Raw genomic sequence first — 24,376 nt, 5'->3', positions numbered from 1 at the left:
TAATAAAGGGCCAAATAAATTCATGGATTGAGATTTATCCAATTTCTCTTCTGTTCTACTGACTGCATGCATGCCTAGTATTACACACACATAAGGCTAAAAAATGTTTATATTTTGTTATCAAAAGTATTTTCCATGCATAACTAAATACTACTGCAATCCATCTCTCAGGAGTATGCAATAAAACTGGAGATTTGATTTGACTTTGTCTTTATGACTGCCAGTTAATAGTCAAAAGGCATAAGGTTTTTGGGTAAAATTCAGATTTAGGGAACATCAAAACTAGCTCTAGAATATTAATGACTTTGTTTTGCAATGAGATTGTAACATGCAGAGTATATAAAAAGACTGACAGAGCATAATCTGTAGTATCTCTTTTCTCATTTTATGATGATAAAAAATCATTTTTTTTTTTTATAATTTTCCAAAAGAAGGAACAGAGAAGGGGGCCAGGTGAGGATATTCCCCCAAAGGCCCAGTCCTCTGTTCTTAACGCTACCTCGCTATCGCAGGAAATGGCGTATAGTATGAAATGAAAAAAAAAATGAAAAAAATCAGTTGAGATAAGGGCAAAAAAGGTCAGAATTAAAGGTGCAGTAATTATCATATACCAGGCAAATTACTTTCAGAAATCTACAGAACATAAGAAAGCTTCCTCTAACCTCATCTAAGGACAGAGAAATACTTTAATTATCAATGTTAGATCAGTATATAGTATACCAATGTTATTATCATTTATAGTTCATGCCACACAAGGAAAACTGTTCACTAAACATTTGTGCATGTATACAAATTTATACAGTAAATATTAGACCATAACAATCAATTTTTTTCCAAATGATAATCAAAATAAGGTAATATCTGTTGCTAGGTGAAGTTTACATAGGTTTTAACTGTTCCTAGACATATTTCACCTTCTAATATTTCACTTAACAACACATTATCCCTGGTCTTTGTAGCCCTCCCCATAACTGACTATTTAACACAAAATAAATGTGCATGCTCTGCCAGTCTTATAATATTCTCTGTACAGTACACTATCAATGCAAAACAAAGTAAGTGATATTCTGAAATTAATTTTGATGCACCACTTAAGTGGAGTTTTAAATTTTCTTTTAAAATTTTCTAGTTTCCTTTTCCTACAAGATCGATCATGCAGCATTCTGTAACCTGAAAACCCTCAAAATCCCATCCTATTCATCATAAAAGCACAAGAACCCATGCTCTTTGCCTGAGATGGTTAATCAAGCACACTTATCAATGTGCTTTATCTGCTCCTTACAGACCTTAAAGCTCTGATCCAAAAGTAGAGCCAGGTCAAAGAGTGCCTTTTCTTGATAGAGTTGTTCAAGTTATTCATGTGTGTTAATTAGATTCAGTGAACTTTAAGCAACTTGGTAGACTACAATCTCATCGTCTATTCAACAATTAAGTCTGAAGCTTAACAGTCTTACTTTCAAAAGCAACAGGACGATAGTTACAGGAGTCAGAACTGTCACCTTTCTTAGGGATGGGACATACCAAAGCTCATTAACTATTTCTTGAAACACTGACTCATTGAACCTCTTTCATCTAAGTATTTTATATCCTAATACTATATTCCTTTACCAAAAGTAAAAACAGGTAATTACTTTTTATGCAGACAGAGTAACTGATAACATTCAGACAGACAGACTGACACAGGACCAGAAAGACAAACAGAAATTACAGCAGCTAAATATCATTATAACAGTCTGGCTGCTTAATCACATTCCTTCTATCAGTTCACACAAATCCAGTTTCTAACCATAAGATCATGTATAAAAGTGCAACTCTGACCAGCCAAAAGGTACATAAAGCAGTAAAGCACACACTTCTTAAGAGTTAGTAAAATACTGATAATGGAAGGATAGGGCTTGAGAACTTTAAAAGTTATGGTTTGGATTTGCTAGGGATTAGGGAAACCCATATCCTTGGGCAGGGCATATGGAGTGGCAAATATCAGAGTAGCTTTCAAATATATGGGTAAGGAAATATTTAGCAAGCTATGTATTTCCTACATAAGACCAAAACTAGAATAAGCTTCCTAGGTTTGGTCACCACACCTAGAAGCAAAAAGAGCTATTGAAGAAGATCCAGAGTAGGGAAACAAAGATGGTACAGTACTACGACTAAGAAAGCTAATTCATGCTGATTATACATTACACATTTTAACTCAATTTACCACAAATCCTTCTAAAGCTCTCTCTCTTTCTCATACAGAATATATTTCCTATCTAAGTCTGGACCTGTGCAACATCTCAGAATGGGAAAGCAGTAGCCTGGTTAATTTTTACAACCAATGCTTAATCGCAAGTTCTCCCCATAAATCATTCTATGGGTAACCATTTCCCTATGTTCTATTTGTAAACACCACAGTGCAACCCTATCATAACACAGATATAGATGTCAGCATATTTCATATCCTATCCTAAAATCCCCATATGGTCAACATTACAAAATCTTCTTCCCAAATGCTGGGAGTGTGGCTGCTGCCATATTTATTTTTCTTGAGGGCATCTATTTCATATATACAGGGATTTATTCACCCATATTTGGAGGAGTGTTCATATAACAGAGAAATTTTTTATCTGTCTCTTTATTAGCAACAGTGGAATCAAAAGCTTTCCATCTCATTTATTCTCCAGGAATCACCTCTCTGGAACCAACTATTTTCATATGCCAAGATGTTGCTGCCCTCTTCCTATTCTACAGTTGTATTTTTGACACTGCTATAATGAGCCATAATTACCTACTTATAGTTTCATCACTATGTGTATTGCATTCATCTACTTCTCTTATACAGGACTATAAAAGTACTTCTTTATATTTTTCCAACAAGTTTCTTGCTTAATTTTTTTTTATGGCCTCTGGTTGTTCTACTCTTACATCTTTTCAAGATCTGTCCAAATGATTTCATCAACCTGGTTAAAAAGCTTAAAAGCTATAGTTAGGTCACACCTTACTCTTTTCTCCTGTACAGTGGGCAAATCTAAGGTCTCTAGCCCTTCCCTGTAATGCTTTTTTATAAGTTTGTCACATCCCACATCAGTAAGATAGCACCAGAAACATCCACTCTCAAGCTGTCAAGTATAATGCACTGACACCATAGACCACTGACAGCAAGTCATCCCCTATGAGCCACAATGTTCCAATATGCTCTATCCCTTGCATGCCACACACCCTCCTGCATATTCAGGCCCTGGGCCTTCAAAGCATCTTTCACTCCATCCTTTCACCTCTTCCAAGGTTTCCTGTATTCCTTGTTTTGTTCCTTCCACTTTGGACATGTATAAACCCCATAGTCATCGTTTCCTTACTTATCCTCTCCATATGTCCAAATAATTTCAGAACACCTTCTTCAACTCTCTCATACATACTCTGCTTACTGCCACTCCTCCCTCTTCTCCCATCATTTCATATTCACTCAACTCTCTGTACACCAACTATTGTCCTCAGACATTTAACTTCCAACACATTCACCCTATCCTATACATTTTTGTCTCAAGCCCATACCTCGCATCCATATTGCACTGACAGGAATACTATACCATCAAACAAACCCATCTTTACTTTTAAAAATAGTGAATTTTCTTTCAAAATATTTACTTGTTCTATCAAAATATTGTTTAGTGCATCCATTTACTCACCCTATGGCTCAGTTCAGCTCCCATGGTTCAATGAGCTGCTATATCCACTCCTTGGTGCCCAAAACATTCCACTTCCTCCAAATTTTCTCACTATAAACTTACACTACATACAGCCCGACTCTTTCACTGCTAGACATATAACTTTGCTTTAATCCATATTTACTCTTAATTTTCTCCTTTCACAAACTCCCACACTCAGATACCAGCTTCTGCAGTTTCTCACTTGAATCTGCCAACAGTATCGTATCATAAGTAAACAGCAACTGACTCATCCCCCCCCCCCCCCCCCCCCAAATATCTACACACATGCACTTCTCTCCTAGACACACTGCATTCACCACCTCATCCACAGATATATTGAATAGCCATGCTGCTAATACACACCCCTACCTCAAATGCAGCTTCACCTAAAACCCCTCACCTACTCTCTACCTACTTGCAAACATGCCTTACTCTCTTGATAAAACCTCCTCACTGATTCTAATAAGTTTCCTCACACATCATACATTTGTAGCATATCCCATAAAGTCTACATATCAACCATATCATATGCTTTCTCCAGATCTATAAATGCCACATACAAATCCTTCTGTTTCTCTAGTACACACATTCTTCAAAGCATACACTTGATACACACATCCTTGACCATTCCTGAAATCACAATGTTCCTCTACAATCTTAGGCTTATATGCATGCCGCTACCCTAGCAATCATCACTCTCACATAAAATTTACCAGGTACACTACTCAAACTTATGCCTCTTCACATTTTGGCATCCTTTATTGAACCAATCCTCTCTTTTCAGCCTTTACTCTGTATCTAAGGTTAAAGTTCCCATTTTCCTACTCTTTCTTTGTTACTATTTTATTAATTCATTTTGCTTTGTTGCTGTCTCCTGCGTTAGCAAGGTAGTGCAAGGAAACAGACGAAAGAATGGCCCAACCCACCTACATACACATGTATATACATACACGTCCACACACGCAAATATACATACCTATACATCTCAATGTATACATATATATACACACACAGACATATACATATATACACATGTACACAATTCATACTGTCTGCCTTTATTCAATTCCCATTGCCACACCGCCACACAAGAAATAACAGCCCCCTCCCCCCTCATGTGCGCGAGGTAGCGCTAGGACAAGACAACAAAGGCCACATTCGTTCACACTCAGTCTCTAGCTGTCATGTAATAATGCACCGGAACACTCCCTTTCCACATCCAGGCCCCACAGAACTTACCATGGTTTACCCCAGACGCTTCACATGCCCTGGTTCAATCCATTGACAGCACATCGACCCTGGTATACCACATCACCCCAATTCACTCTATTCCTTGCATGACTTTCACCCTCCTGCATGTTCAGGCCCCGATCACTCAAAATCTTTTTCACTCCATCTTTCCAACTTCAATTTGGTCTCCCACTTCTCGTTCCCTCCACCTCTGACACATATATCCTCTTGGTCAATCTTTCCTCACTCATTCTCTCCATGTGACCAAACCATTTCAAAACACCCTCTTCTGCTCTCTCAACCACACTCTTTTTATTACCACACATCTCTCTTACCCAATCATTACTTACACGATCAAACCACCTCACACCACATACTGTCCTCAAACATCTCATTTCCAGCACATCCACCCTCCTCCGCACAACTCTATCCATAGCCCACACCTTGCAACCTTTGTAAATAACACATAACTTTTCACCACAGAGCCATTGTTCCTGGCTATTGAACTCTATTTCCCAATTCATGTTGCCAGAAAAATTATTGAGCTCTATAATTTCTATAACCATATCTCCTCTTTGAGTCAGGTTTCATTACTGCTCTTTTTATGTCCACATTTACTACATAATCAAACTCCAGCAATTTTTTTTCAAATTGGTGTACAAGATATATTCTCAAAACCCATGCATCTATGTGTGAAGGTAAGATCAAGTAACTACAATGGATCAGTCTCTCTGAAGCTAGTGTGCCCAGTAACATATTGGTAAGGGAAATTTCCTTGAGGGTTGTGTCTTCATGATTCTTTTTCTCCTTAGTTGATCCCTTTATAAATGAAACACCCCATTATCAGTAGTTAACTATCTCTGAAAAGTGTGTGTTTTACTGCTGTATGTACCGTGCACATAGTTCCTTCTTTGTTACCACTGTATATTTGCTCTATTTCATTAGTTCTTACAAGGGTTATATATTATCAACATCATCATTCACATCATTCATACACTTACTTTTCTGATTATGTTTTGTTTGAATAGTTCATCAACCAGCATTTCTGGATACTGCTCCCTAAAGTTTCTTTGTGGAGACCATCCATGAAAAGGTTGACTATGATGATACCTCTTTCTTCCTTGAACAGCAAAGCTGTGTCAATCTCTTTCTCCCTTCATCTTTCCCTCTTCCTATAACCTTTCTACCTTAAAAGAGTTAATTTGATAAACACCTGTAGACTCATCATTAATTTCTGTCTGTCTACCTATATCTCTGATGCCTGTTCCCTCTGGGAACTCCCTCAAGGGGTGGCCATGGCAAAAGAGTCCATAACTGGAGAACTCTAGTCCTGCTTCTTAGCCTTTATGCCTTAAGAGGCCAATGGCAGTGGGCAACTCTTGTGCAGTATTTTTAAAGGTTCCTACCTAATGTTCCTACCAAGTCCTACCTACTTTTTTTTTTTTTTTTTTTTTATACCTCGTCGCTGTCTCCCGCGGTTGCGAGGTAGCGCAAGGAAACAGACGAAAGAAATGGCCCAACCCCCCCCATACACATGTACATACACACGTCCACACACACAAATATACATACCTACACAGCTTTCCATGGTTTACCCCGGACGCTTCACATGCCTTGATTCAATCCACTGACAGCACGTCAACCCCTGTATACCACATCGCTCCAATTCACTCTATTCCTTGCCCTCCTTTCACCCTCCTGCATGTTCAGGCCCCGATCACACAAAATCCTTTTCACTCCATCTTTCCACCTCCAATTTGGTCTCCCTCTTCTCCTCGTTCCCTCCACCTCCGACACATATATCCTCTTGGTCAATCTTTCCCCACTCATTTTCTCCATGTGCCCAAACCATTTCAAAACACCCTCTTCTGCTCTCTCAACCACGCTCTTTTTATTTCCACACCTCTCTCTTACCCTTATGTTACTTACTCGATCAAACCACCTCACACCACACATTGTCCTCAAACATCTCATTTCCAGCACATCCATCCTCCTGCGCACAACTCTATCCATAGCCCACGCCTCGCAACCATACAACATTGTTGGAACCACTATTCCTTCAAACATACCCATTTTTGCTTTCCGAGATAATGTTCTCGACTTCCACACATTTTTCAAGGCTCCCAAAATTTTCGCCCCCTCCCCCACCCTATGATCCACTTCCGCTTCCATGGTTCCATCCGCTGACAGATCCACTCCCAGATATCTAAAACACTTCACTTCCTCCAGTTTTTCTCCATTCAAACTCACCTCCCAATTGACTTGACCCTCAACCCTACTGTACCTAATAACCTTGCTCTTATTCACATTTACTCTTAACTTTCTTCTTCCACACACTTTACCAAACTCCGTCACCAGCTTCTGCAGTTTCTCACATGAATCCGCCACCAGCGCTGTATCATCAGCGAACAACAACTGACTCACTTCCCAAGCTCTCTCATCCCCAACAGACTTCATACTTGCCCCTCTTTCCAAGACTCTTGCATTTACCTCCCTAACAACCCCATCCATAAACAAATTAAACAACCATGGAGACATCACACACCCCTGCCGCAAACCTACATTCACTGAGAACCAATCACTTTCCTCTCTTCCTACACGTACACATGCCTTACATCCTCGATAAAAACTTTTCACTGCTTCTAACAACTTGCCTCCCACACCATATATTCTTAATACCTTCCACAGAGCATCTCTATCAACTCTATCATATGCCTTCTCCAGATCCATAAATGCTACATACAAATCCATTTGCTTTTCTAAGTATTTCTCACATACATTCTTCAAAGCAAACACCTGATCCACACATCCTCTACCACTTCTGAAACCACACTGCTCTTCCCCAATCTGATGCTCTGTACCTGCCTTCACCCTCTCAATCAATACCCTCCCATATAATTTACCAGGAATACTCAACAAACTTATACCTCTGTAATTTGAGCACTCACTCTTATCCCCTTTGCCTTTGTACAATGGCACTATGCACGCATTCCGCCAATCCTCAGGCACCTCACCATGAGTCATACATACATTAAATAACCTTACCAACCAGTCAACAATACAGTCACCCCCTTTTTTAATAAATTCCACTGCAATACCATCCAAACCTGCTGCCTTGCCGGCTTTCATCTTCCACAAAGCTTTTACTACCTCTTCTCTGTTTACCAAATCATTTTCCCTAACCCTCTCACTTTGCACACCACCTCGACCCAAACACCCTATATCTGCCACTCTGTCATCAGACACATTCAACAAACCTTCAAAATACTCATTCCATCACTCTACCTACTGAGTCTTCTTAATGTTCCTGCCTAATGTTCTAACTTACTACTTATATCTAATGCTCCTCCTTAATGATGGTACATATCACTTATACCTAAAGGTTCTAACTAATGCTCCTGCCTTATGATCCTACCTACTACTTCTATCTATTACTCTTACGGTTTCTTTAAAAGGCAGGGCTAGTGCATAGTGCTCAGCAAAGGAAAAATATAGAGTTACAAAGAATGAGATGCATGAGTTCAGTTTAAACTATCAAATGTTATGGGTGGCAAGGAGAAATTGTATGTTTGTGGAAAGAATCCCAGCAGTCCCATCTAAGTGAAACAGAAACAAAAGATAGCTACCTTGGTCAGAGGAGTGCAGCTTAACAACCACTGAAGTGCTGGCTCAATATCCAGCTATGACTAACCCTCCTGATACCCAGGTGGGTAACACCAGTAATATGGGGGGTATTTAGGGAAGCAGTGCTGGTATGTGCAAGAGAATCATGTGGCATGAGAAAAGTGGGAGGTGGGAAGATTAGAATGGGTAGAGTGATGGGACAAAGAGTTTGCTAGTTAAAGAATAAAGAGCCATTTGGGTACCTCTTACAGGGAAGGAGTGCAAATTATTGGGGATGTATAAGAGAAAGTGGCGAGAGGTAAAGAAGAAAGTGCAGGGGTTGAAAAAGAGCAAAATGTGAGCTGGGGTGAGTGAATGTCAGTAAGCTTTAGAGAAAATATTATCTCTAGAAGGAGGTTAATAATGTGAGAAAGACAAGAAAACAAACAGAAACATTGAAGAAGGGGGCAAAAGGGAAAAAATCAACAAGTAGTGATGAAGTGAGGAGGAGATACAGTGAGTATTTTGAAGGACTGCTGAATGAATTTGATGATAGGGTGGCATATATAAGGTGTTTGGGTTGCAGTGGTGTACTAGGTGAGAGAGTCGTGTAGAGTAATATCATAAAATGTGGCAAAGAGGCTGGAATGGATGGTATTACAGCTTAATTCATTATGAAAGGGGTGACTGTTGTTGATCGGTTAGTTAGGATTTTCAGAGTATGTATGATCATGGTGAGGTGCCTGAGGATTGGCAGAATGCATGTATAGTGCCACTGTTTAAATGCAAGAGGGATAAAGGTGAATGTTCAAACTACAGAGGTATAAGTTTGTTGAGTGCACCTGGTAAGTTGTATGGGAGGGCAGTGATAGAAAGGATGAAGACATGTACAGAGTATCAGATTGAAGCACTGTGGTTTCAAAAGTGGTAGAGGGTGTGACGATCAGGTGTTTGCTTTAAAAAATGCATATGAGAAATACTCAGAGAAACAGATGGGTGTGTATGTTGCATTTATGGATCAGGAGAAAGCATATGATAGGGTTGATAGTGATGCCTTTTAGAAAGTCTTAAGAATATAGTGTAGGAGGAAAGCTACAAAAAGCAGAGTTTTCATCAAGGGTGTAAACCATGTGTACAAATAAGAAATGAGGATAGTGAATGGTTCCAAGTGAGGGTTTGTCTGTGGCAGAGGTGTGTGATGACACCATGGTTATTTAATTTGTTTATGGATGAGGTGGTGAGGGAGGTAAATGTGAGTCTTGGAGAGAGGAACAAGTATGCTTTCTGTAGGGGGTGAGAGAGCGTGGGTAGAGTCAGTTGTTGTTTGCTGATGAGACAGCACTGGTGGTAGATTCAAGTGATAAACTGAAAAGTTGATTGAGTTGGGAAGAGTGTGTGAGAGGAATGAGAATTATTTTTTGCTTTGCCGCTGTCTCCCGCGTTTGCGAGGTAGCGCAAGGAAAGAGACGAAAGAAATGGCCCAACCCACCCCCATACACATGTATATACATACACGTCCACACACGCAAATATACATACCTATACATTTCAATGTACACATATATATACACACACAGACACATACATATATACCCATGCACACAATTCACACTGTCTGCCTTTATTCATTCCCATCGCCACCTCGCCACACATGGAATACCATCCCCCTCCCCCCTCATGTGTGCGAGGTAGCGCTAGGAAAAGACAACAAAGGCCCCATTCATTCACACTCAGTCTCTAGCTGTCATGCAATAATGCCCGAAACTACAGCTCCCTTTCCACATCCAGGCCCCACACAACTTTCCATGGTTTACCCCAGACGCTTCACATGCCCTGATTCAATCCACTGACAGCACGTCAACCCCGGTATACCACATCGATCCAATTCACTCTATTCCTTGCCCGCCTTTCACCCTCCTGCATGTTCAGGCCCCGATCACTCAAAATCCTTTTCACTCCATCTTTCCACCTCCAATTTGGTCTCCCACTTCTCCTCGTTCCCTCCACCTTCGAAACATATATCCTCTTGGTCAATCTTTCCTCACTCATTCTCTCCATGTGCCCAAACCATTTCAAAACACCCTCTTCTGCTCTCTCAACCATGCTCTTTTTATTTCCACACATTTCTCTTACCCTTACATTACTTACTCGATCAAACCACCTCACACCACATATTGTCCTCAAACATCTCATTTCCAGCACATCCACCCACACATGAGAATATGAGTGAATAAAAATAAGGTTATTAGGTTCAACAGGGTTAAGGGTCATCAGTTGGGGTGTGAATTTGTATGAAGAAAAATTGGAGGAAGTGAAGGGTCTAGATACCTCGTAGTGGATGTGGAAGTGAAAGGAACCATGGAAGCAGAAGTGAGTCATAGGGTAGGTGAGAGGGCAAAGATTCTGGGGGCACTGAAGAATGTGTGGAAAAAAGGCAAAAAGGAGTAAGTTTGAAGGTAAATTAGAAAAACATCATATGGATGTGAGGCATGGGACATAGATAAGACTGTGTTGAGGAGGGTGGATGTTTTGGAAATTAAATGTATAAGGCCAATATGTGGTGTAAAGTGGTTTGATCAAATAAGTAATGAAAGGGAAAGAGGGATGGGTGGTAATCAAAAGGATGTACAAGAGATAGTTGAGAAAGGTGTGCTGAAATGGTTCAATCACATAGAGAAAATAAGTGAGGAAAGGTTGACAAAGATGATATAGGCGTCAGAAGCAGAAGGAACAAGGAGAATGGGGGGACCAAACTGGTGAAGGAAGGATGTAGTGAATATGATTTCGAGCGATCAGGGCCTAAATTGCTGAAGAGTGAAAGGTGTGCACAGGATAGGATGAAGTGGAATGATGTGGTATACAGGAGTCCACTTGCTGTCAATGGACTGAACCAGAGCATGTGAAATGGCTGATGTAAACCATGGAAAGGTCTGTGAGGCCTCACTGTGAATAAGGAGTTGTGGTTTTGTTGCACTAGACATGACAGCTAGAGAATGAATTTGGGCATATGTGGCCTTTCTTTATCTGTTTTTGGTGCTACCGTGCTAATGTGCCAAATGACAATCAAGTATGAAAAATTGAGAAAAAATCATATTAAGCAGCACTTAATGAAAAAAAGATGCAGAGTTTAGTGGCTCCACAGATCATAAGTTTGAGTAGTTGACTGCATGCCAGACCAGGAATTAAATATTCTTTTTTGAGCTTGTTTATATGTATGGTTGTTTGTAGGTTGGATATTTGTAAATTGGGAACCCCATGTATATGGTGTGGGAGGAGAGCTACTAGAAGCAATCATTAAGTTATTATATAGAGTGTAAGGTATGTGTATTAGTAGGAGGCAAGGAGAGTGAGTGGTTCCAGGTGAAGGGTGGTCTACCGTTTATTTGTTTATGGATGGGTGGTGAGGGAGATAAAAGCAAAAATCTTGCAGAAAGGGAAAAGTATGCAGTCCATAAGGGTGAGGGGTGAATCAGTTATTATGTGCTGATGACATAACACTAGTGGCAGATTCAAGTGAGAAACTGCTGAGGTTGATGACTGAGTTTGGGAAAGCATATGAAAGAAGTAAGTTAAGAGTAAATGTTTGTAAATGCAAAGTTATTAGGTTCAGCACAGCAGAGGGATAGGTTAGTTGGGGTGTTAGTTTGATTAGAAAAAATTTGGAGGAAATGAAGTGTTTCAGATAGCTTGGGAGTGGATATAACAGCAAATGGAACTGAGAAAGTGGAAGTGTCTTGAGGTGGGTGAGGGGAGGTGGGTGAAGGAAAGGGAGCAATGAAGAATGTTTAGAAAGAGATTTTGTTACCTGGGAGGTCGAAAATACCTATGCTTGAAGGGAACATATTCCCAACAATGTTGCATGGATGAGAGGCATGAACTATAAATGAGGAAGTGCAGAGAAGGGTGAATGTGTTGGAAGTGAAATGTTTGAGGACGGTGTGTGGTGTGAAGTGGTCTGATCTTGTAAATAATAAAAGGGTAAGACAGAGATATGGTAATAATAAGAGTATGATAGAAAAAGCTGAAAAGGGTTTGCTGAAATGTTTCAAAGATATGGAGAGAATGAGAGAGGAGAGGTTGACAAAGAGGATATATGTGTCAAAAGTTGAGGGAACAAAGAGGCGATCAAATTAGAGATGGAAGGATAGAGTGAGAAAGATTTTGAGTAATCAGGGCCTGAACATGCAAGAAGATGAAAGGCTTACACATTTAAATACATAAAAGCCCACACACGCACATATACATACCTATACATTTCAACGTATACATACATATACATACACAGACATATACATATATACACATGCAAATATTCATACATGGTGCCTTCATCCATTCCGCTGCCACCCTGCCACACATGAAATGACACCCACTCCCTCCGCACGCGCATGAGGTAGTGCTAGGAAAAGACAACAAAGGCCACATTCATCCACACTCAGACTCTAGCTGTCATGTGTAATGCACCAAAACCACAGCTCCCTTTCCATATCCAGGCCCCACAAAACTTTTCATGGTTTACCCCAGACACTTCACATGCCCTGGTTCAATCCACTGACAGCATGTCAACCCGGGTATACCACATCATTCCAATTCACTCTATTTCTTGCATGCCTTTCACCCTCCTGTATGTTCAGGCCCCAATCACTCAAAATCTTTTTCACTCCATCCTTCCACCTCCAATTTGGTCTCCCTCATCTCGTTCCCTCCACATCTGATACATATATCCTCTTGGTCAATCTTTCCTCTCTCATTCTCTCCATGCGACCAAACCATTTCAATATGCCGTCTTCTGCTCTCTCAAAATGTTTTTCACTCCATCCTTCCACCTCTAATTTGGCCTACCACTTCTCCTCATTCCCTCCACCTCTGACACATATATCCTCATTGTCAATCTTTCCTCACTCATTCTCTCCATGTGACCAAACCATTTCAATACACCCTCTTCTGCTCTCTCAACCACACTCTTTTTATTACCACACATCTCTCTTACCCTTTCATTACTTACTCAATCAAACCACCTCAAACCACATATTGTCCTCAAACATCTCATTTCCTACACATCCACCCTCCTCCATACAACCCTATCTATAGCCCACGCTTTGCAACCATACAACATTGTTGGAACCACTATTCCTTCAAACATACCCATTTTTGCTTTCCGAGATAATGTTCTCGCCTTTTACACATTCTTCAACGCTCCCAGAACCTTCACCCCCCCCACCCCAACCTGTGACTCACTTCCACCTCTATGGTTCCATATACTGCCAAATCCACTCCCAGATATCTAAAACACTTCACTTCCTCCAGTTTTTCTCCATTCAAACTTACCTCCCAATTGACTTGTCCCTCAACCCTACTTTACCTAATAAACTTGCTCTTATTCACATTTACTCTCAGCTTTCTTCTTTCACACACTTTACCAAACTCAGTCACCAGCTTCTGCAGTTTCTCACAAGAATCAGCCACCAGCGCTGTATCATCAGCGAATAACAACTGACTCACTTCCCAAGCCCTCTCATCCATAACAGACTGCATATTTGCCCCTCTCTCCAAAACCCTTGCATTCACCTCCCTAACAACCCCAGCCATAAACAAATTAAACAACCATGGAGACATCACACACACCTGCTGCAAATCGACATTCACAGAGAACCAATCACTTTCCTCTCTTCCCACTCATACACATGCCTTACATCCTCGATAAAAACTTTTCACGGCTTCTAGCAACTAGCCTCACACACCATATATTCTTAATACCTTCCACAGAGCATCTCTATCAACTCTAACATATGCCTTCTCCAGATCCATAAATGCTACATACAAATCCATTTGTTTTTCGAAGTATTTCTCACATACATTCTTCAAAGCAAACACCTGATCCACACATCCTCTACCACTTCTGAAACCACACTGCTCTTCCCCAATCTGATGCTCTGTACATGCCTTCACCCTCTCAATCAATACCCTCCCATATAATTTCCCAGGAATACTCAACAAACTTATACCTCTGTAATCTGAACATTCACCTTTATCTCCTTTGCCTTTGTACAATGGCACTATGCATGCATTCCGCCAATCCTCGGGCACTTCACCATGAGCCATACATACACTGAATATCCTCACCAACCATTCAACAACACATTCACCCCCTTTTTTAATAAGTGCCACTGCAATACCATCCAAACCCGCTGCCTTGCTGGCTTTCATCTTCTGCAAAGCTTTCACTACCTCTCCTCTGTTTACCCAAACTTTTCTCCCTGACCCTCTCACTTCGCACACCACTTCCATCAAAACACCCTATATCTGCCACTCTATCATGTAACACATTCAACAAACCTTCAAAATACTCACTCCATCTCCTCACATCACCACTATTTGTTATCACCTCCCCATTAGCCCCCTTCATCAATGTTCCCATGTCTTATGCACTTTATTTACCTCCTTCCAAAATACCTTTTTATTCTCCCTAAAATTTAATGATACTCTCTCACCCCAACTCTCATTTGCCCTCTTCTTCACCTCTTGCATCTTTCTCTTGACCTCTTGTCTCTTTCTTTTATACATCTCCCAGTCATTTGCATTATTTCCCGGCAAAAATTGTCCAAATGCCTCTCTCTTCTCTTTCACTAATAATCTTACTTCTTCATCCCACCACTCACTACCCTTTCTAATCTGCCCACCTCCCATGCTTCTCATGCCACTAGGAACTGTTGCGCATGCCATCACTGCTTCCCTAAATACATCCCATTCCTCCCCCACTCCCCTTACGTCCCTTGCTCTCACCTTTTCCCATTCTGCACTGAGTCTCTCCTGGCACTTCCTAACACAAGTCTCCTTCCCAAGCTCACTTACTCTCACCACTCTCTTCACCCCAACATTCTCTCTTCTTTTCTGAAAACCTCTAAAAATCTTTACCTTCGCCTCCACAAGATAATGATGAGACATCCCTCTAGTTGCACTTCTAAGCACATTAACATCCAAAAGTCTCTCTTTCACATGCCTAGCAATCAACACATAATCCAATAATGTTCTCTGGCCATTTCTCCTACTTACATATGTATACTTATGTATATCTCTCTTTTTAAACCAGGCATTCCCAATCACCAGTCTCTTTTCAGCACACAAATCTGCAAGCTCTTCACCATTTCCATTTACAACACTGAACACCCCATGTACACCAATTATTCCCTCAACTGCCACATTACTCACTTTTGCATTCAAATCACCCAGCACTATACCCCAGTCTCGTGCATCAATACTACTAACACACTCACGCAGCTGCTCCCAAAACACTTGCTTCTCATGATCTTTCTCCTCACGCCCAGGTGCATAGGTCCCAATAATCACCCATCTCTCTCCATCAACTTTCAGTTTTACCCATATCAATCTAGAGTTTACTTTCTCACACTCTATCACATACTCCCATAACTCTTGTTTCAGGAGTGTCTTGTCCTCTCACCAACCCCTGACTTTACTCCCAAAACTTTCCCAAACCACTCTTCCCCTTTACCCTTGAGCTTCGTTTCACTCAGAGCCAAAACATCCAGGTTGCTTTCCTCAAACATACTACCTATCTCTCCTTTTTTCTCATCTTGGTTACATCTACACACCTCAATCTGAGCCTTCAAGGAGGATGAGCACTCCCTGCATGACTCCTTCTTCTGTTTCCCCTTTTAGAAAGTTAAAATACAAGGAGGGGAGGGTTTCTAGCCCCCCGCTCCCATCCCCTTTAGTCGCCTTCTACGACAAGTGGGGAATGCGTGGGAAGTATTCTTTCTCCCCTAGAGAGAGAGAGAGAGAGAGAGAGAGAGAGAGAGAGAGAGAGAGAGAGAGAGAGAGAGAGAGAGAGAGAGAGAGAGAGAGAGAGAGAGAGAGAGAACCATGCCCAAAGGTACAGGAAAGGAATTCTCACCATTTCAGTATTAGAATATCAAAACAATCCATTAAAAATTACCCCTAACAGATCATAAAGTCTCACAACAACAAATGTTGCCTAATATAACATGTTACACAGTGCCTTTTTCCAATAATTCACATTATTTCTCTAAAAGTCTTCCATGACCCGCTCTGCTCCTTAGTATCTTCCTACAACCTCCTCTGTTGGTCTGTGCCTATCCTATGGCCCATCTCGTGTTTAATACCTTCTCAAGGAACTATCTCATTACCAAACAGTTCTCACTGGCCTACTATTCTGCTTTGCAGCTTCTCCATCAATCATTCTACTATCATTTTCCCAAAATCCAATTTATTTCTTAGTACCTCCCTATGACTTGTTGTGAACACTTCAAGTGAGAGATATAATTCACTGATCAGTCATTCCTCTTTTGCTTGTTACTCAATGCCTCATACAAGATTCCTTGTTATTCAGTGCATCATGATGACTTATTTTGATGCTTGATCCCTTCCTAATGTCACAACTTGTTCACTAGTTCTCCCCTAAAGTTTGTTTCGAAACATATGTGCTCTCACATCCTTGCCAAGACTTAAACCAAAGCTATCTGCCACAAAATCAATACCCTCTAACACCAATGAAAGTGAAATAGACCTAAAGTCACTCATAATTCTTTTTTATGACAATACTGAACAACATTCCAGCTCAATACATTATGCCTATGATTAAATCTGAGGATTTAAAGGTTATTAATTTCATTGCCAAATACTTCTTTCACCTGCTTTGTTGTTAATACCCAATGATAAATTTAGCTGCTCTGAAACTCCATGATTAACCTATCTATTCAATAATTCCTCAGTGAGAAGCATGCTACGTGGTATTTTCCCATGACCTGAACAGTTGCTCAGTACCTTCCTGAGAACCACTCAGTTGCTTAGTACCTTTCCTACAACTTAATATAGATTTCAGTACTTACCATAATCTAGTGTTTTGCTTAGGATCTCCCCTGTAACCAACTTTGTTGCTTTGTAGTTCCCCATAACCAACAATACAATACTGTAAAGCACCTTCCCATAATCTAATGTTTTGTTTGGTATTTCCCCTAAACATACCTCAACAGGGTCTATCTGCAAAGTCACTGAAGATTCATTCTGTTTAGATGGAGTTTCAACTTTTGTAACTTCAAATCTTGAGGGTCTTCGGCCTTTGTTTCCAAAGTCCTCTGCCATGCTTGTGGTGGGAATTATAGTTGGTGGAGTTACAATACTAGGGGTTGATACTGTAGTGGTGATGCTGCTAACAGTTGAGGTGGGGACCATGGAAGTGGTTGCTGCACTGGAGGCTGCTGTTATTAACAGTGAGTTTTTCTCATCTAGAAATAAAAAAAAAAAATCAGTTCCTTAATGACTCATATATACTATTATTTTGGTATAAATCTAATTTTACATCCCAAGATTTTTTAACATACAATTATATCTGTTTTTTCATATCATTAAGGAAGATAAACCACAGAAAGGCAGACAGCAATACATGCTGATACAATGCACTCAATGATCACACACAAATTTGCTGCTCAGAGGTTAAAGTTCTTATTTTTCTATAGATATTCCATGAAAAAAATAGCAAGACTAAAAATAAAATACTATTTCATATGAAGAAAAGCAAAATAATTACAATGTCTATCAAATAATTCAAGCTGTATGTAGCAAGGGATGACAACAGTGTTACACAGCAACCAGTTATATAACATTCCAAATGCAAGAGATTCATGCCATTTATCAATTATCTTGAAACCCATCAAAACTAAAAATATCCATGTGTAAAGGTAACAGCTGTTTATAAGAATGTATCAATGAAGCAATTAGATAATCCTTTACTGCTATTGCAACAAGAGATCACAAGGGAAAAATATTACAATATGAAGAAAATGTCATCCCTCTATTATCTTATTTTATTATACTTTGTCGCTGTCTCCCGCGTTTGCGAGGTAGCGCAAGGAAACAGACGAAAGAAATGGCCCAACCCCCCCCATACACATGTATATACATACGTCCACACACGCAAATATACATACCTACACAGCTTTCCATGGTTTACCCCAGACGCTTCACATGCCCTGCTTCAATCCACTGACAGCACGTCAACCCCGGTATACCACATCGCTCCAATTCACTCAATTCCTTGCCCTCCTTTCACCCTCCTGCATGTTCAGGCCCCGATCACACAAAATCTTTTTCACTCCATCTTTCCACCTCCAATTTGGTCTCCCTCTTCTCCTTGTTCCCTCCACCTCCGACACATATATCCTCTTGGTCAATCTTTCCTCACTCATCCTCTCCATGTGCCCAAACCACTTCAAAACATCTTCTTCTGCTCTCTCAACCACGCTCTTTTTATTTCCACACATCTCTCTTACCCTTACGTTACTCACTCGATCAAACCACCTCACACCACACATTGTCCTCAAACATCTCATTTCCAGCACATCCATCCTCCTACGCACAACTCTATCCATAGCCCACGCCTCGCAACCATACAACATTGTTGGAACCACTATTCCTTCAAACATACCCATTTTTGCTTTCCGAGATAATGTTCTCGACTTCCACACATTCTTCAAGGCCCCCAGGATTTTCGCCCCCTCCCCCACCCTATGATCCACTTCCGCTTCCATGGTTCCATCTGCTGCCAGATCCACTCCCAGATATCTAAAACACTTCACTTCCTCCAGTTTTTCTCCATTCAAACTCACCTCCCAATTGACTTGACCCTCAACCCTACTGTACCTAATAACCTTGCTCTTATTCACATTTACTCTTAACTTTCTTCTTCCACACACTTTTCCAAACTCAGTCACCAGCTTCTGCAGTTTCTCACATGAATCAGCCACCAGCGCTGTATCATCAGCGAACAACAACTGACTCACTTCCCAAGCTCTCTCATCCCCAACAGACTTCATACTTGCCCCTCTTTCCAAAACTCTTGCATTTACCTCCCTAACAACCCCATCCATAAACAAATTAAACAACCATGGAGACATCACACACCCCTGCCGCAAACCTACATTCACTGAGAACCAATCACTTTCCTCTCTTCCTACACGTACACATGCCTTACATCCTCGATAAAAACTTTCCACTGCTTCTAACAACTTTCCTCCCACATCATATATTCTTAATACCTTCCACAGAGCATCTCTATCAACTCTATCACTGTGTTATGAGGTGGTCTTCAACACCACCATGTCTTATGAAAAAGTTACTTTATCAAGAAAAAGACATCTTCCAAGTAGTGATAATAAGAAAATCAACTTCTATACAATGAAATAATAAAAATTACTTTAACCACAATTAAGCAACTATAGAAAAAGTACAATTGCTTTGCCAGTGATAAGTCCACAGTATTCAGGCTCCTGGACTATATATCAGAACCAACCTACTTACAGGTATCTATGATGAGATGTCATGAGGAAGGGCTAGTATGTAGCACTTGCCACATACTTGTTTGATAATACCGTTATTATGCAATTTACTAGTGAAATGCATAATTTAATGATTTTGGCCTCATCTGGAATTAATTTTCTTTTAAAGATTTCCAGACTCACCCCCTGTATGTTTGCTATTTTAACCAAAAGAACATTAAATAATCTCTCCATTCATCTTTTTTCTTTCTTTTTGATGAATGCAAATATTTTTGCTTAGTATCTTTTTCAATCACTGCTTCTAACAACTTGCCTCCCACACCATATATTCTTAATACCTTCCAAAGAGCATCTCTATCAACTCTATCATATGCCTTCTACAGATCCATAAATGCTACATACAAATCCATTTGCTTTTCTAATTATTTCTTACATACATTCTTCAAAGCAAACACCTGATCCACACATCCTCTACCACTTCTGAAACCACACTGCTCTTACCCAATCTGATGCTCTGTACATGCCTTCACCCTCTCAGTCAATACCCTCCCATATAATTTCCCAAGAATGCTCAACAAACTTATACCTCTGTAATTTGAGGACTCACCTTTGTCCCCTTTGCCTTTGTACAATGGCACTATGCAAGCATTCCGCCAATCCTCACGCACCTCACCATGAGTCATACTTACATTAGATAACTTTACCAACCAGTCAACAATACAGTCACCCCCTTTTTTAATAAATTCCACTGCAATGTCATCCAAACCCGCTGCCTTGCCGGCTTTCATCTTCCGCAAAGCTTTTACTACCTCTTCCCTGTTTACCAAATCATCCTCCCTAACCTTCTCACTTTGCACACCACCTCGACCAAAACCCCCTATATCTGCCACTTTATCATCAAACACATTCAACAAATCTTCAAAATACTTACTTCATCTCCTTCTCACATCACCACTACTTGTTATCACCTCCCCATTAGCCCTCTCCACTGAAGTTCCCATTTGTTCCCTTGTCTTATGCACTTTATTTACCTCCTTCCAAAACATCTTTTTATTCTCCCTAAGATTTAATGATATTCTCACCCCAACTCTCATTTGCCCTCTTTTTCTCAGTGAATGTCGGTTTGCGGCAGGGGTGTGTGATGTCTCCATGGTTGTTTAATTTGTATGTGGATGGGGTTGTTAGGGAGGCGAATGCAAGGGTTTTGGAAAGAGGGGCAGGTATGCAGTCTGTTATGGATGAGACAGCTTGGGAAGTGAGTCAGTTGTTGTTTGCTGATGGTGGCTGATTCATGTTAGAAACTGCAGAAGCTGGTGACTGAGTTTGGTAAAGTGTGTGAAAGAAGAAAGTTGAGAGTAAATGTGAATAAGAGCAAGGTTACTAGGTACAGTAGGGTTGAGGGTCAAGTCAATTGGGAGGTAAGTTTGAATGGAGAAAAACTGGAGGAAGTAAAGTGTTTTAGATATCTGGGAGTGGATTTGGCAGCGGATGGAACCATGGAAGTGGAAGTGAATCATAGGGTGGGGAAGGGGCGAAAATTCTGGGAGCCTTGAAGAATGTGTGGAAGTCGAGAACGTTATCTCGGAAAGCAAAAATGGGTATGTTTGAAGGAATAGTGGCTCAAACAATGTTGTATGGTTGCGAGGCGTGGGCTATGGATAGAGTTGTGCGGAGGAGGGTGGATGTGCTGGAAATGAGATGTTTGAGGACAATATGTGGTGTGAGGTGGTTTGATTGAGTAAGTAATGATAGGGTAAGAGAGATGTGTGGTAATAAAAAGAGTGTGGTTGAGAGAGCAGAAGAGGGTGTTTTGAAATTGTTTGGTCACATGGAGAGAATGAGTGAGGAAAGACTGACCAAGAGGATATATGTGTCAGAGGTGGAGGGAACGAGGAGAAGTGGGAGACCAAACTGGAGGTGGAAAGATGGAGTGAAAAAGATTTTGAGTGATTGGAACCTGAACATGCAAGAGGGTGAAAGGCATGAAAGGATTGAACCAGGGCATGTGAAGAGTCTGGGGTAAACCATGGAAAGTTCTGTGGGGCCTGGATGTGGAAAGGGAGCTGTGGTTTCGGTGCATTATTACATGACAGCTAGAGACTGAGTGTGAACGAATGGGGCCCTTTGTTGTCTTCCTAGCACTACCTCGTGCACATGAGGGTATATATGTACATATATACATATATATATGTCTGTGTGTGTATATATACGTATACGTTGAGATGTATAGGTATGTATATTTGTGTGTGTGGACGTGTATGTATATACATGTGTATGTGGGTGGGTTGGGCCATTCTTTCATCCATTTCCTTGTGCTACCTCGCTAACGCAGGAGACAGCGACAAAGCAAAATAAATAAATATATCTTTTTCAATGTATGACAAGGTATTCACTCAGATCTAACCCTCTTTTCCCTATCATGAAGTTTCAGCTTGTGCATTTTTCATTCCCCTATTTGTTGCAATCCATATATTATCATGTTTTCTTCTTTCGTAAGTATTCCATGATACTCCACTCCTTCACTTCTGCATGTAAAGTTTCTGAATTTTCTCGCGCTTAATAATTCTGGGTTTGTTTTCTTGAAATTGTGTCACAGCAGTATTCAACTTTGCCATTCACATGGATGTTGACCATCTTACCGTATAATTTCCATCACATACAGAAAACATTTTTTGTAATTTGTAAATGCTAAATTGTTAGTGTTTCTATATATTTGCAATTCATTATTTCTCGAAATATTTCATCAAGTTCCTTTTATACCCATCTGTAACTTACAGCTAAATCTTGGTTCTTCTTGTTTTCTTCCAATCTTATCTCACTTTATCACCTGCAACACATCTTAATATGCAGTCTTTTACTTCTTCATTTGTGTTGGATATCACTGCTACAGACAATACTGATGCCAATACAATCCTTTGTGACACCCCTTACAACATTCTCTTCCTCAGACATGGAAAAGATAATTGCTGAGCTACCTTTTCACATGGTTTAATAGATCTAAAATAGAATATGCTTCTCAGCTTTAATCACTGGCCTTAAAATAGCACAAAGAACTAAAAGAGAAAGTTCAAAGGAGGGTAACAAAGATAGTTCCTTAAATAAGAGAGGCAAGTAAGGTCATAGTGATAGGTTAAAGGCCATCAAATTTTCAAACAAGAGAAAAGATAGTAAAAGCAGACTTGATCAAAACCATAAAGATTCTAAACCAGTTTGACCATGGTGAAAGTAATCAATTCTTTACAATACGAAACTAAGCAGGAAATTTTCTATGATGTAAAGAATTACTTACATAGTTAGAGAGTGCTGGATGAATGAAAAAACTATGAGATGAAATCATGAAAATTGATACAGTACTAGTTATCAAAATGTTATAGTATTCATTATATTGTTGTTTGTAAATACAAAAAAAAATGACAACTAAAATATAATCGTAATGCATTATACTGTCAAGAACATAAAAACTAAACAAGATCATTTATGAATCTGATACTTGCCATTCATTTCATCCTTTGTGACTTTCATTTTGTTAGACCCTAAACCTTTTAATGCTTACTGCTGTACTTAAAATATTTTTCACATTCTTGAACATGTACCATTAGCTTCAATACAACACTCAATAACTTGGAATATTATTATGCAGAGGCAGTATCATAACCAATGAGGTAAGGAAGAGCTTTTACTGTGAAAGGACACAAAATCAGGGAATATTTTCAAATTTCAGTACCTCAAGGGGATACTTTAGTTTTCTACAGTATCCAAGTCTTGCCCCACATTCTCATGGTGACCTCATTACTACACCCTTATGGGTGGAACTAAAGGGGGAGGCATTGCCCAGTTCCATAAGGGCAGTCTTTCAAATACAAACACTTGAGGTGTGCTGCTGCTTTTTATTCATTTTTTTTGGGGGGGGGACAATTTTGGAGCCTTGCTGCCTCTGGAAATTCTGTGCTGGAGTCACTCTCTGCCAGTGGCCTGCCTAGGGTGGGGCACAAAAGGCTAAGAAATGGTACAGGGGTCTACCAGTTATGCCATGGAGTAAAAGAGAGGAACAATTGAGGGTGATGGCAATAAATGTAAATGTAACGACTGGTGAGAGTGAAAAAAGGGAGTTTATGGAGAAGTTTAAAAGTTGCAGCATGGATGTGCTGGGGATTGAGGAAACCCATACCCTTGGGCAAGGTGTATGGAGTGAAAATGGAAATGAAAGGCAGTTACGGGAGGGCTTGGAAGGAGCAGTGAGATTTGAACACTTTCAGGGAATAGGGAAAGAAGTATGTGCCATTTTGCTATCACCAAGAGTGTAGGAGGGTGCTACAGAGAATGGACTGAATGGATCCAGAATAGTAGGGGAAAGAAATGACTGGAATTGTGAAGTATGCATGGTTTTGTGTATATGTGCCTGTGAATATGAAGATTGTATGAAGTAAGGGTGAAAGGAAGATTCTCTGGAGAAATTTGAATGACTGTATAAACAGTTTTGAGAATGAGAGAAATGTGGTCGTAATTGATGATATAAATGTGAAAGTGGGATGTAATGAAATT

At 40.2% G+C, this 24,376-nt stretch overlaps 1 protein-coding gene across 14 annotated transcripts in view; it reads right to left on the bottom strand.

The window, feature by feature from the left end:
* LOC139761747 (chloride channel protein 2-like) overlaps positions 1-24,376 on the bottom strand; it is a 618,856-nt gene that overhangs the window by 188,596 nt on the left and 405,884 nt on the right. For all 14 annotated transcript variants that reach the window (XM_071686178.1, XM_071686169.1, XM_071686168.1 and 11 more), the window contains one exon: positions 17,526-17,785. In XM_071686178.1, coding sequence (XP_071542279.1) covers positions 17,526-17,785 — 260 coding nt within the window. The remainder of the gene's footprint in view (positions 1-17,525; positions 17,786-24,376) is intronic.

The sequence above is a fragment of the Panulirus ornatus genome, chromosome 41, assembly GCF_036320965.1.
Source record: "Panulirus ornatus isolate Po-2019 chromosome 41, ASM3632096v1, whole genome shotgun sequence".
NCBI lineage: Eukaryota > Metazoa > Arthropoda > Malacostraca > Decapoda > Palinuridae > Panulirus > Panulirus ornatus.
The sequence above is the reverse complement of the archived record's forward strand: the minus strand, read 5'-3'. Positions and strand labels throughout refer to the sequence as shown.